This window comes from Colobus angolensis, unplaced genomic scaffold, assembly GCF_000951035.1.
Source record: "Colobus angolensis palliatus isolate OR3802 unplaced genomic scaffold, Cang.pa_1.0 Scaffold192, whole genome shotgun sequence".
Lineage (NCBI taxonomy): Eukaryota > Metazoa > Chordata > Mammalia > Primates > Cercopithecidae > Colobus > Colobus angolensis.
Genome location: NW_012115066.1, coordinates 1,670,958 through 1,684,473, shown reverse-complemented (window position 1 = coordinate 1,684,473; position 13,516 = coordinate 1,670,958). Strand labels below are relative to the sequence as shown.

The following is a 13,516-nucleotide window of genomic DNA, read 5'->3' as shown; positions in this document are numbered from 1 at the left end:
AAAAAAAAAAAAAAAAAATACTTCGACTTTTTATTGTGAGATAATTATAAATCCATATGTAGTTGTAAGAAATAATATAGAGAGATCCCATTTATCCTTTACTCAATTTCCCCCAGTTCTGCAGGATTCTGCAGAACTATATATAATATATTATACATACTATTATGTATAGTATGTATATAATATATAGTATACATACTATATAATATACATAGTATATAGTATACATATATAGTATACTTACTATTATGTATAGTTCTGCATAGGGGATAAATGGGATGTCAATACCTAATCCTGCAAAGGATAAATGGGATGTCAATATCTAATGTCAAAAGTATTGACATTGACAGTCAAAATACAAAACATTTCCACCACCACAAATATTCCTCATGAATAGCCACACCCTCCTTAACCTTTGGCATTATTCATTTCTCTAATTTTGTCATTTTAAGAATGCTATATAAATGGAATAATACAGTAAGTAACCTTCTGCGATTGACTTTTTTCACTCAGCCTAATTTTCATCCATGTTGTGTGTATCAGTAGTTCTTTCCTTTTTATTGCTGAGTGGTATTCCATGTAATGATTGTACGACAGTGTTGTATTGTGTAGTTTTCAGCATACACATCCTGTATTTCATTTGTTGAGCAATTGCAAATGGTTTTTTTTGTTTGTTTTTTGTTTTTTTTTGTTTTGTTTGTTTGTTTGTTTTGAGAGAGTCTTGCTCTGTGGCCCAGGCTACAGTTCAGTGGCACGATCTCAGCTCACTGCAACCTCCGCCTCCTGTGTTCAAGTGATTCTCATGCCTCAGTCTACCAAGTAGCTAGGACTACAGGTGCCTGCATATGACCCATAACTGTGGCTACTTTGCATGTATTATTTTTGTTTTGTTTGTTTGTTTGTTTTGAGAGAGTCTTGCTCTGTGGCCCAGGCTACAGTTCAGTGGCACGATCTCAGCTCACTGCAACCTCCGCCTCCTGTGTTCAAGTGATTCTCATGCCTCAGTCTACCAAGTAGCTAGGACTACAGGTGCCTGCCACCACTCCAGGCTGATTTTTTTTTCTTTTTTTTTTCTTTTTGTATTTTTAGTAGAGACAGTTTCACCACGTTGGCCAGGCTGGTCTCGAACTGCTGGCCACAAGGGATCCACCAGCCTTGGCCTCCCAAACTGCTGGGATTATAGATGTGAGCCACGACACCCAGCCCGTATTTTTAATTTTAGTGTCCACATGTTTATTGCTAATATATAGAAATACAACTGATTTATGTATATTTATCTTCTACATGCAAACTTGCTAAACTCACTGTTTCTAGGAGTTTTTGATATATTTCTTGGGATGTTCTACATAGAAAATCATGTTATTTACAAATAGAGACAGTTTTATTTCTTCCTTTCTGATCTGCACACATTTTATTTGCTTTTCTTGCCTTATTTTAGTGGCTGGAATTTTCAGCACTGTGTTGATTCAGAGTGGAGAAAGCAGATATCTTGCCTTGTTCTCAGCTTTGGGGTCAATGCATTCAGTCTTTGACCGTTAAGTATATTGTTCACTGTAGGTGTTTTTGTAGATACTGTTTATCAAGATAAGGAAGTTCTCTTCTATTCCTATTTTTCTGAGGGTTTTTATCAAGAATGGATATTTAATTTTATCAGATGCTTTCTCTGCATTGATTTATATCATGTGATTTTCTTTGTTAATGCGGTGGATTACATAGATTTGCAAATATTGAAGCAGCCTTGCATCTGTGGAATAAATCCCACCTGGTCATAGTGTATAATTATATATAATATATAAAATATATAATTGTATACAATATGTAAATATATAATTATATGTCTATTTGCTAATAAAATATTATATATATATAACTGATCTCTATTTGCCAATATTTTGCTAAGAATTTTCGCATCTATTTTTATGAGGGATATTGGTCTGTAGTTTTCTTATTTTTCTGTACAATTTTGTGCAGTTTTGGTATCAGGGTAACACTAGCTTTGTAGCTATATAAAATCATTTAGAAAGTACTCCATCGTCTTCTGTTTTTCTAGAGGAGATTGTGTAGAATCAGTTCATTCTTTTCTTAAATGTTAGTTAGAATTCTCCAAACTCTCTGGGCCTAGAGATTTTTTTAGGAGCCTTAAAATTGTGAATTTAATTTTCTTAGTAGACATATTAATTCAAATGATCAATTCAAGTGATCAATTTTGTATTAGGGGAGTGGAAGTAGTTTGTGTTATTTGAGGAATTGGCCCATTTTATTTAAACTATCAAATTTATGTTTATAGAATTGTTCATTAAGTTCCCCTTATCCTTTTGATGTCTGCAGGATCTGTGGTAATATCCTCTATTTCATTCCTGATGCTGATAATTTGTGTCTCCCCTCTTAACTTTGTCGGTCTTGTCGATTTTTATTACTATTATGTATAGTTCTGCATAGGGGATAAATGGGATGTCAATACCTAATCCTGCAAAGGATAAATGGGATGTCAATACCTAATGTCAAAAGTATTGACATTGACAGTCAAAATACAAAACATTTCCACCACCACAAATATTCCTCATGAATAGCCACACCCTAAGGTTTGTCGATTTTTATTGACATTGTCAAAGAACCAGCTGTTCGTTTCACTGATTTCTCTACTTTCAATTTCATTGGTTTCTGCTCTTATCATTGTTACTTCCACTGCTTCCTTCAGGTTTATTATGCTTTCCTTTTTATAGGTTCTTGAGGTGGGAGCTTAGATTATTGATTTGAGACTTTTCCTCTTTTCTAATATATGCATTTAATACTATAAAACTTCCTGTCACTACTTGCTAGGCTGTGTCTCACAAATGTTGACATGGTGTGTTTTCCTTTTCACTTAATGTAATTTTTAAAATATCCCTGCGACTTCCCCTTTGACATATGAATTATTTAGAAGTTTAAGTTTATAAGTGTTCAGATATTTTCCTATTACTTTTCTGCTATTGCTTTCTAGTTTGATTCCATTGTGGTCACATAGAATACACTCTTCATTACTTCACTTCTTTTGAATTCCATGTTTTTGTTTACCCTGTTCTGTCTTTCTGATTGTGATGGTTTATTTTAGGTGTCGACTTGATGGAGGGATGCCTAGATGTTTGTTGAAGCATTGTTTCTGAGGTGTCTGTGAGGGTGTTGCCAGAGGAAACTGATGTGTGAGTCAGTGGACTGAGAGAGGAAGACCTGCCCTCAATGTGGGCAGGTATCATCCCATTGGCTGGGGACCCAACTGGGCCAAACAGGTGGAAGATGGGGGATTCCCTTTCTCTCTGTTCTCTCCCTTCCTCTAAAGCAAGATGCCTTTTCTCCTCTTACCCTTGGGCATCAGACTCTGGGTTCTTCATTTTTTGGACTCTGGGACTTGCACCGGTGGCCTCCCAGTGGCTCTCAGTCTTTTGGCCTCAAACTGGGGGCCATACCATCAGCTTCCCTGGTTCTGAGGTTCCCAGACTTTGACTGAGCCAAGCTGCCAGCTTCCTCTGGCTTGCAGATGGCCTATTGTGGGGCTTTGTCTCTGTGATCATGTGACCCATTTCCCCCTAATAAATCCCCTCTCACATATCCTTTTGTTTTTGTCTCTCTGGAGAGCTCTGGCTAGTACACTGGTGTTCCACGGTTTCTTGTTTCATTGCTTCCTTACTGTTTAGAGAATTTGTTTTAACTGTTCTTTTGCAGCAGATCTTGTGACAGATATTGTCAGTTTTTCTTCATCTGAGAATGTCTCAATTTCCTCTTCATTCCTGAAGGATATTTTTGCCGGGTATAGGATTCCAGGTTGACAGTATTTTTTCCGTTTCAGCACCTGAAAAATATTGTCACTTCTTTCTTGCTTCCATGGTTTCTGATACGAAATCTGCTTTCATTCTAATTGTTTTTTTAATTGGTAAGGTGTCATTTTTCTCTGCGTTAAAGATTTTTTTTCTTTGTCTTTCATTTTCGAAGTTCAATTATATATCCTGGTATGAATTTCTTTGGATTTATCCTGTTTAGGGCTCACTCAGGTTCTTGAAATATATAGGAGTATGTCTCTAAGTAAACTTGGGAAGTTTTCAGCTATTATTTCTTTGAATATTCTTTCAGTCTTGCCATCTTTTATCATCTCCTTCCAGGACTCCAGTGATATGAATGTTAGGTTTTTCGTTAGGGTCCCACATGTCCCTGAGGCTCTGATCATAATTTTGTCTCTTTTCTCTGCTTTTCTAATTGGGTAATTTCTACTGCTCTGGCTTCTGGTTCACTGATTCTTTCCCCTATTCTTTCCATTTTGGTGCTGAACCCATCTATTGAGCTTTTTATTTTGGTTATTTTATTTTTCAGTTCTAAAATTTCCTTTTTGTTGTTCTTTATCTCTTCTATTTCTTGGCTGAGGCGATTTTAAAAATTGTTTCAAGCAAGTTCATAATTATTTGTTGAAGCATATTTATCCTGGCTACTTAAAATTCTTTATTAGCTAATTTTAACGTCTGTCATCTTGGTGTTGACATCTGTTAATTACCTTTTTTTCATTCAGTTTGAAATCTTTCTAGTTCTTGGTTTGATGAATGATTTTCAGTGAAAACCTGGACATTTTCATATTATGTTCTGAGAATGGATTTTATTTAAATTTTATGTTTTAGCTGGCTTTCTGTGGCACTGCTTAGGCAGGGGAAGGGGGTGCTAACTCATTACTAGCAGTTGAAAGTTGAAGTCGAGATTCCCCACTCAGCTTCTGTTGATACCTGAAAGCAGAGGTTCCTTGTTACCACTGGGTAGGGGTGGAATTTCTGACTCCACGTGGTCTCCACCGGTATCACAGAATGATGAGGCTTGTTACCAGCTGGTGGGGATAAAGGTCCCAGCTTCCTACTTGACCTTCTCTGACACCTCCCCAGCAGGAGTGTTGGCGTACCTCATTATAGCCTCACAGGTCTTCTCACTCAGGTCTAGGCCTCCCACTCAGCCTTTGTTGACACAGAGGTGGGTGGGGCTGCAGTTTTTCTATGATATTTGACTGGAGTGTAGCAGTTATCATATAGAAGTGTTCTGTCTTGGGAGGCTGCCCCTTTATTGGTCCTTTAGCTAGATAGAACAGGTATGTATTGTGGCGTTTTTTCCCCTCTGCATCCATTGTCATTTCCACATTGCCCTCTTCTTCAGCTGAAAGTCTGGGATATATGAAGCAAAAAAAAAAATCCAGGGAACTCACCATTGTGTCATTCCTTGTATTATGCGGTCCCTAGCAGATCTGCCTCCTTCTCTCCCTCTCCCAGGGTCTTATGTATGTTTTCTGTATCGTGTCCAGAGTGTTTGGTTGTACTTAGCAGAAAGATTAGGGAAAAGTACATCTGTTTGATCTTCCTAGAATCCAAAGTCTTATGTATCTTTAAATTTTAAGTCTTAAAGGCATCATGTATGACTAAGACATTATTACTCAAAACATTTGTTATCGGAGTCTGAGTTTTGTTTTTTTTTTTTCCCATCTGTGATTTAATTCATAGGCCTCCTCAAAAGATGTTGTCAGACAGCTGTGTCAAGAGAGCTTTTCCAGTTCAGCCCTTGGCTCGAAAAAACTCTTGGATATTACGTGTTCCAGCTTGTCTGTGACCCAGGAGGAGGCAGAGGAAGTAAGTGTGGTCAGAAATGACTTTTGGCCACTGGCCCTCTTAATTAGTCTCTTTCTTGACTTCCCAGTCATTGCCATGTCCAAGGAAAATCCCTTGAAACATCTGTTGACACTATAGCAAACTTTGATAAATGGGACTTGACTGGGAGAACTATACCCAGAATCAGAGCTCCTGACTGTTTTCTTTCAGACCTATTACCTAGACAATGTGGAATAAAAGGTAACCTTTCTGTAATTTTCTTTTCCAACCTGTAACGTGCTGATGCTGATAAATTGTTAGCTGGATAGCTTAGGGCAGACTTTTCAGGGATCTTTGAACAGAAGCTTGAGGCCTGCGTAAGATTCAGGAGTATGCATGGCTAGATTCCATCAGGCTTCCTGAGGGGTGCTTTGTGTATCTCACTCCCTCCTTAGCCCTCTGTCCCACAGAAGGTCCCCTTCTCCTCAGCTCCCCTGATCTCAGCAGGTGGCCAAGAGGGAGATTAAGCTAACTTGTAGTAAGTTATTATGTAGCAGCGACAGCCTTATCTTGTCAAGGCAAATATGTTTTATTTTTTTATTTTTTTGAGATGGAGTGCCGCTTGCCGCCCAGGCTGGAGTGCAGTTCCGCAATCTCGGCTCATTGCAAGCTCCGCCTCTCGGGTTCACGCCATTCTCCTGCCTCAACCTCCCAAAAAGCTGGGTCTACAGGCACCCACCACCACGCCCGGCTAATTTTTTTGTATTTTAGTAGAGATGGGGTTTCACCGTGTTAGCCAGGATGGTCTCGATCTCCTGACCTCGTGATCCACCCGCCTCGGCCTTCCAAAGTGCTGGGATTACAGGTATGAGCCACCGTGCCCGGCTGGCAAATATGTTTTTAAAACAGCAGTTTCTTCATCTAAATGGGCCTATGTTTTTGGATTTTTTTATTTTTATTTTTGAGACAGGGTCTCCTTTTGTTCCCCAAGCCGAGGGCAGTGGCATGAACATGGCTTACTGTAGCCTCGATCCCCCAGGCTCAAGCAGTCCCCCCATCTCAGCCCCACAAGTAGCTAGGACTGCAGGCATATGCCACCATGCCTGGCTAATTTTTGTATTTTTTGTAGAGACAGGGTTTTGCCATATTGCCCAGGCTGATCTCGAACTCCTGAGCTCAAGCAATCCACCCACCTCAGCCTCCCAAAGTGCTAGGATTATAGGCATGAGCCACTGCACCTGGCGTATGGTTTTTGGTTTTTGTTTTAATTCTGGACCTTGTTTATTGAAATGAGCTGTAGAAAAGTAAAAGGAAAAAGCAAGATTATGGAAGTGATTTGGAGACTTATTTTGGGTTCCCCCCAAAGTAGGTTATTTAGGAGATGATTCTAGAAAACACAAAGCAGTGGGGAAAATCAAACAGGGAAGGCAAGTCAATAAAAGGGGATGTTAAGAGCGGTTACTGCTATGGAAAACTTGGGATCCTGTAAGAAACCAAGTAGAACACCTCTCAGAATTGTTCCCCAGGAGGACAGAGAGGCTTGGCCATTTATCCATGAACACCCACTCTTATTGGTGGAAGGTTAACTTCCCTTCACTTCCAGGTTGTGTCAGGTAATCTGCAGTGATATCAGAGAAAGCCCCAAAGCAGAGAAACAGTTACCTCCAGAGAGCTTTTTTAGGTTAGCTAAGTATTACTGTATTCACAAGACCACCATAAACCACTCTTACACTTCGTAGTTACAGATTCACTTAGAAGGACCTAGGATGGGAACACAGCATTTTAGCAGGACGGGCAGACACGCCTCTTCCCAGAAGGAACCCACACAGCCGGCGAGGAGCTGCTTGTTCTCTTTGCCCTCCTAGGCGACAGTTGAGAGGAAAGGACATGAATCCTACCACCCTGGATTCCAGGCCCTCACTCCACAGGAGCCAGTATCTCGTGTCATGGTTCAGTAAGCCCAGCTTCAGGTTCTCGAAAGGAGCCTGTAGCCACACATAGGCAAGTCCAGAGCTACAGGCACCCTAGGTATTTATGCAGTCCTCTCAGTCCAGAGGCTTGGACCAATGCAGGGTTGCTTAGTAACACAGCTGACTTTGCACTGCTCTCAGGTTACCAGGGAAACAGCACCAGAAAGTTAACTGAAGGTCAGATTCTCATGCAGAAGGAAAAGGGCTATATTAACTCTTTGCCCACAAGTGGAGAGTTTCTGGCAAGCTGACAGCTTCCTAGGTCAGGCAGCTGCCTCTGTCTTCTAAAGCAACAGGTGAACTCCGAGGCAGGCCAAGGCATGTGGGCATGAACATGTGCCACAGAGGCCTCTGGACTCGTGACTCAGTTGAATGACCGTGACAGTGTGCAGCCTTAGAAATGTAGAGCCCTACCCCTGGTCCTGCCTTGTGCCCCCTGCCTGCTGCTTCTGTTGCAGCTACAGGATGGTTCCATCTATCTTGCAGCTGCTCCAGGCTCTGCACCGCCTCACTCGGCTGGTGGCATTCCGTGACCTGTCCTCTGCCGAGGCGATTCTGGCTCTCTTTCCAGAAAATTTCCACCAAAACCTCAAAAACCTGCTGACAAAGATCATCCTAGAACATGTGTAAGTGCTCATTTCTTGAAAGTCCCTTCTAACTTGTATATTTCTTATTATTTTTATTCTCATGCTAGAAGTAGTAATATGCTCATTGTTAAAAAATTAGGAAGCCCAGATAAGCAAAAAGAAAATAAGACACCTATAATTCCACCAACCAGAGGTTAGCGTAGTCTTTTCTTAATGGAAAGCTTTTTAAGACATGTTTATTTTTTCTCTTTACACCTCTATGAGAGGTTAATGTTTTGTTTTTGTTTTTACCAAATGGATCATGCTATTTTGTAACTTGCTTATTTTCTGTTAACAGTATTAACGATAGTGACATTTCAGGTCAGTATTTACCTTCAATATCATTGTAATGGTTAACATATCCTATTATAGGAAGAAATGGTGTATAATTTAATTTTAAAATTTTGTAGTGTTGGACACTGAGGCTATTGGCACTTTTTCATTTCGGTGAACAATTTACAATGAAAACTTTGCTCGTGTGCTTATTTTTTTACCGGGTTAAAGGTAATGGACATTTTGGGGGTTTGGCCTTAAATGTTCAAGTTGGCCATTGGAAAGATTGCAGTAGTTTTCCACAGTAGTAAGGTACAAGTGTGCCCCTCTCCCTACATCTTCACTGAGGGGATTTTTTTCTTACATTTTTCCCAGTTCCATAAGTGACAATTTCAGTGTTCCCGTCTTTGACACTAGTGATGTCAGTTATCTTTTTCATATGGTTATTGATCTTTTTTTTTTTTCTTTTGTTAAGTATCTGTATATTTTCTTGCCTGGGAAGTTCCTTTGAAACACGTACATTTTAAGCAGAATTGATTAACTGTTGGTTAGCAGAAAGCTTGAACAGACCTCTCTAATAGCAATAACTGATAATGCCTATTTACCAAGGGTTGTATTGTATATTAAGAACTCTCTCATACACGATCACATTTTATTATGTTTGTTGTAGCATTAGTCAGGTCTCTTTGGATGTGTTTTTGCAGAAGATGCAATATTTGTGTATGCAGTAGGTGCTCAATAAAGAGAAGATAAGTTGACCTTTTTTTCTGTTTTGTCTTTGAGAACAATAGCGCAATAAGATTACAATACGTTGTATTTTCTTCTTTTTTGTCCTAAACTATGAAAACTGACAACACTTACGGCCTTAACATCACTGAGCTTTGTAAAACAAATAAACAAAAGACTTTCTTCGGGGGAGGGGTTTCTGTGGTCCTTTCCTGTTAGCGGGTGATGACAGGTCTGAAGATCACAGGAAGGACCAAGGTCCCCTTCCTATCACAAGAGTCAGTCTCATCCCCTTTCCATTACTTTTTCCTCATCTTTCCCTCTTAAACAGATCTGCTTGGAGAACCGAAGCCCAGGCAAATCAGAGTGAGTACTAAGAAATCTGCCCTGCCCTTCTTACTTACCTCCCCAGCCTCAGCTCTCAGTCTCTCAGGTGATCAGAGATTTCAACAGAAACCAAAGTGAACCATTCTAGTCTCAGCCCATACTCTGTGTATGGTGGGGTTTTTTTTTTTCCTAATTCTACTTTTTTTTTCTGATTATAAACATTATTATATAGGCATGTTGTTAAAAAACAGAAATATCCAAAGCAGAAAGTGAAGTACTTAAAATAATATTTCAATTGTGAAAAAAATCAACCGTGATAAAAAATAGTTTGACTGAATAAAAGTCCATGTTTAATACATGGTCATGACACTAACTCTGAGCCAGCCACAGTGCTGGAGCAGTTTGTCTGCATTAAGTCACTGAGTCCTCCCAACAGCCCTGTGAGCTAGGCTGATGAGCAAACAGAAGCTCAGAGGTTAGATAAGTGGTAGCACCTATATTCAAGTCAAGTCCATTTATCTCCACAACAAGAGCTCTTACCACTATTGCTGAAACTACACATTTCCTAAGCCTCAGGCCATGATTTCTTCTCTGCCTTACGTCACTTCTCATTCTGCCCTAACATCTGAAGGGCTGGATGTTCAGGAAGAAGCCTGGATATGCTGCCACTGTGAATTAGTACTAAGTTCAGGCAGCACAGAGCAATGGGTAAGGCACATGACTTCCTGTGGGTCTTGGGCTTTGTCTGTCTGTCTCTCTCAGAGACTTGCTACATAGACCAACAGAGCATTAAGTTGAGCTGTTCCTTCCACAGTCTCTCTGCCACGCCTGGTCGATCTGGACTGGAGAGTGGATATCAAAACCTCCTCAGACAGCATCAGCCGCATGGCCGTCCCCACCTGCCTGCTCCAGATGAAGGTACATTCACTATCATGCCATTAGAAAGAAGAGGCAGCACGCCTGTGGCCATCTAAACCACCAGTCTCCAAGGTCTGGGATCTCTAACCCATATGTTTTTACAAATTACCATCTCCTTTATCCTCCTTTGTTTAGTTACAACGTGTATGTATACTACTGTATTAACATCTTATGGACATATTAAAACAACAAAACAAATGCAAAACACATTTTTAAAATAATTTGCTGATACCTAAAGGTAACCCTATATACACTCTTAGCAGTTTAGCTTTAACAATAGTGGTGTGCTTCCAGATTTTGAATAGCCTGCCTGATCATTGCAGTGTACTCTAGCCAACTTCTTATCCAGTGATTAGGCTGTCATTATTTGTAACGTGGCTGCTCCAGAGTTTCTACGAGTGGCCGGGCGCAGTGGCTCACGGCTGTAATCCTAGCACTTTGGGAGGCCGAGGTGGGCGGATCATGAGGTCAAGAGATCAAGACCATCCTGGCCAACATGGTGAAACCCCCTCTCTACCAAAAATACAAAAATTAGCCAGGCGTGGTGGCGGGTGCCTATAGTCCCAGCTACTCAGGAGGCTGAGGGAGGAGAATCGCTTGAACCTGGAGGTGGAGATTGCAGTGAGCCGAGATCACACCACTGCACTCCCACCTGGTGAAAGGGTAAGACTCCATCTTAAAAAAAAAAAGAATTTCTGGTCTACATAACCAGACACCCAGAAATTTAACACTTGTAAGAAAATGAAGAAGTAAAGGAGCCTCTAGCAATTAAGTTTTAAATATTAGTGAAGCCTAACTTCTTTTATTTTTTTAAACTAAAGGTTGTAAGATTGTTCCTGCATCCCAATGCAGGATTGTCTTAATTATCCAACAGAGCCTGCTCCTTAAATACAATGTAAACACACATAATGTTTTCTTACTTGAATGCTGAGAGTTAGGATATCAGAGAGGTGAGTGAGCCTTGGCTTGGCCTTCTTTGATACGTACCCCAGGCATTGTTGCAAATGGAGACTGACCCAGGCCTCTGAGGCATCTCCTGCCCTCTCCCTTACTGCTAAATGACCCAAGGGCTGGTACTCTCTAGTGCTTAGGAAAGAGCCTCTCTTCAAAGATTCAGCAGAACTGAGCTCAGCCTCGCAGGTTCAGGGCTTACTTACAGGGAGACAGGAAAAGAGGCAGCTTTGACTTTCTGGGCTATGTTCTCTTTTCAGATCCAGGAAGATCCCAGCCTATGTGGAGACAAACCCTCCATCTCGGCTGTCACCGTGGAGCTGAGCAAAGAAACACTGGACACCATGTTAGATGGCCTGGGCCGCATCCGAGACCAACTCTCTGCAGTGGCCAGTAAATGATCCAGCCAGCTGCCAGGGCCACTGCCATGACCCAGCTGCTCATGAGCGATAAATGTCTCCCCACATGCAGGTTGCCCTTGCAGCTGCAGCTGACAACAGGCAGGATGGTGGGGATAGCAGGGGGCTACTGCCATCCAGAAGTGACAGTTGGATTGGGAAGAAGCAGCCAGATCCCCCGCTGTTCTCCTCACTCATCTTCTTTCTCTTTCTGAAGCTGGAGAGCAGAAGCCCCCATCTTTGAAAAGTTCCTGAGTGCAACTTAACTACCCCCATGGCAGGGTGAGGGAACATTTGCATCGTCAGTTGCCTCTGCATAGCTGTTTGGGAAATTCAGGCCCAAATCATGCAGCTTATCCAGTACGTTTATTTCCAACATTAGCTCTAATTAGTTCATTTCCAATCCCAGAACACATGAAGGGAATCAGGTGAGAAATGCCAGCAGTTCCCGCTCCTCTGTCAGGGAAGCCAGGCAGAGCCCACAGAGCATGGTCCATCGAGAGTGTTCCCTGAGCTCCCTGCACCACGCTGGAACCCCTCTTCAGTGCAGGAAGTCTGAAATGGGTACTAATTCCCTTCTTCATGAAACCAGGGCCCTCCTTCATCTGATGCAGCCACTTCTAGGTGAAGAAGTGGGAATAATTGGAAATAAGCAACAGTTCTAAACTTTCATGATTTTTGTAGCTTCTTTTGTCCCCAAGTTATGGCCTTTGGCCAGTACTTTCTCTAGTTTTTGAAGATGATCCTCACTTCCTAATTCCCAGCTAAGCCCTTGACCCATGGTGTGACATGAAATCAGGCAAATGAATCTCAACCACCTTCTGTGTTTTCACCTGTTAGGTAGAACAAAAGGAAGCAAGGCTAATCGTCAGTATGTGCTTGTTACAAGAGCTATGATGAAGGCACTCCTTCGAGTTTAACCAAATGAGATCATCTCTGTCACGTGCCTCACGCTTCACAGGGACTCCATGTGTGAAGATCTCCCTTCCCTCTCCACATCATCCCCATGGCAACAGCTTGCAGCCTGCTGTTCGAGTGCTTTGCTTTGGCAGCTTCTCTGCTAGTTTGTGTACTGAGTGAATGGAGGAGGTAAATCCTCAGATTAAGAATATGTTCTCAGGAGTCAGGCAGCCAAGGTCAGAAGCCAGCTCTGCTTCTCAGTGGTAAGGTGCTTGACCTCTAAATTTCAATTTTCACCCACTTTGTACTTTTTTCCTAAATTAAATGAGTATAATAGTAGTACGTACTTGATAGGACTTTTGTGAAAATTAAATGATATAATGCACCTAAAAACACTTAGTACTGTTACAACTAATAGGAAAGGCTTTGATTATTAATGGATGAGAGTAGAAAGCTTGGTGCCTTTATTGTCTCATCTACTATAACAGAGTTGGTGTGAGAATTAATACTCTTATCCTCCCTTTATTGACCAGGAAACCAGCTCATTGAGGTTGAGTCATCTGCTGGTCATTAAGAGGTAGACCCCTATTTCTTTAGCCTGTCTACAACACAGGACTTTGCAAGGAACATGGAATTCTGTGACTAGCGCCATTTGGAAAATGTTGAAACTGAAGTACAGATGAGAGATCTTACCTCTGCCTACCCAGTGGGATACTAGGAAGGCCAAGGGAAAAAAATTTCAAGCTCTTCTTTATCTGCTGTAGGAAGTGAACATTCAGTTTTTTGCATGCAATGACAAGAGATTACAGACCCCAGAAGTCAGCCCACTACTTCCAAGTTGA

General features: G+C 41.2%; 1 protein-coding gene across 4 annotated transcripts in view; it reads left to right on the top strand.

Annotated features, from left to right (window-relative positions):
* COMMD9 (COMM domain containing 9) overlaps positions 1-12,446 on the top strand; it is a 14,829-nt gene extending 2,383 nt beyond the window's left edge. The window contains exons 2-8 of one of the 4 annotated variants that reach the window (XM_011940723.1): positions 5,502-5,627; positions 8,042-8,181; positions 9,512-9,546; positions 10,322-10,425; positions 11,637-11,769; positions 11,992-12,056; positions 12,184-12,446. In XM_011940723.1, the coding sequence (XP_011796113.1) occupies positions 5,502-5,627; positions 8,042-8,181; positions 9,512-9,546; positions 10,322-10,425; positions 11,637-11,769; positions 11,992-12,029 (576 nt within the window). In that variant the 3' untranslated portion in view covers positions 12,030-12,056; positions 12,184-12,446. Of the gene's footprint in view, positions 1-5,501; positions 5,628-8,041; positions 8,182-9,511; positions 9,547-10,321; positions 10,426-11,636 lie in introns of all 4 variants that reach the window. The other 3 variants (XR_001001615.1, XM_011940725.1, XM_011940726.1) reach the window with 3 other exon arrangements.
* The last annotated feature ends 1,070 nt before the right edge of the window (positions 12,447-13,516 follow it).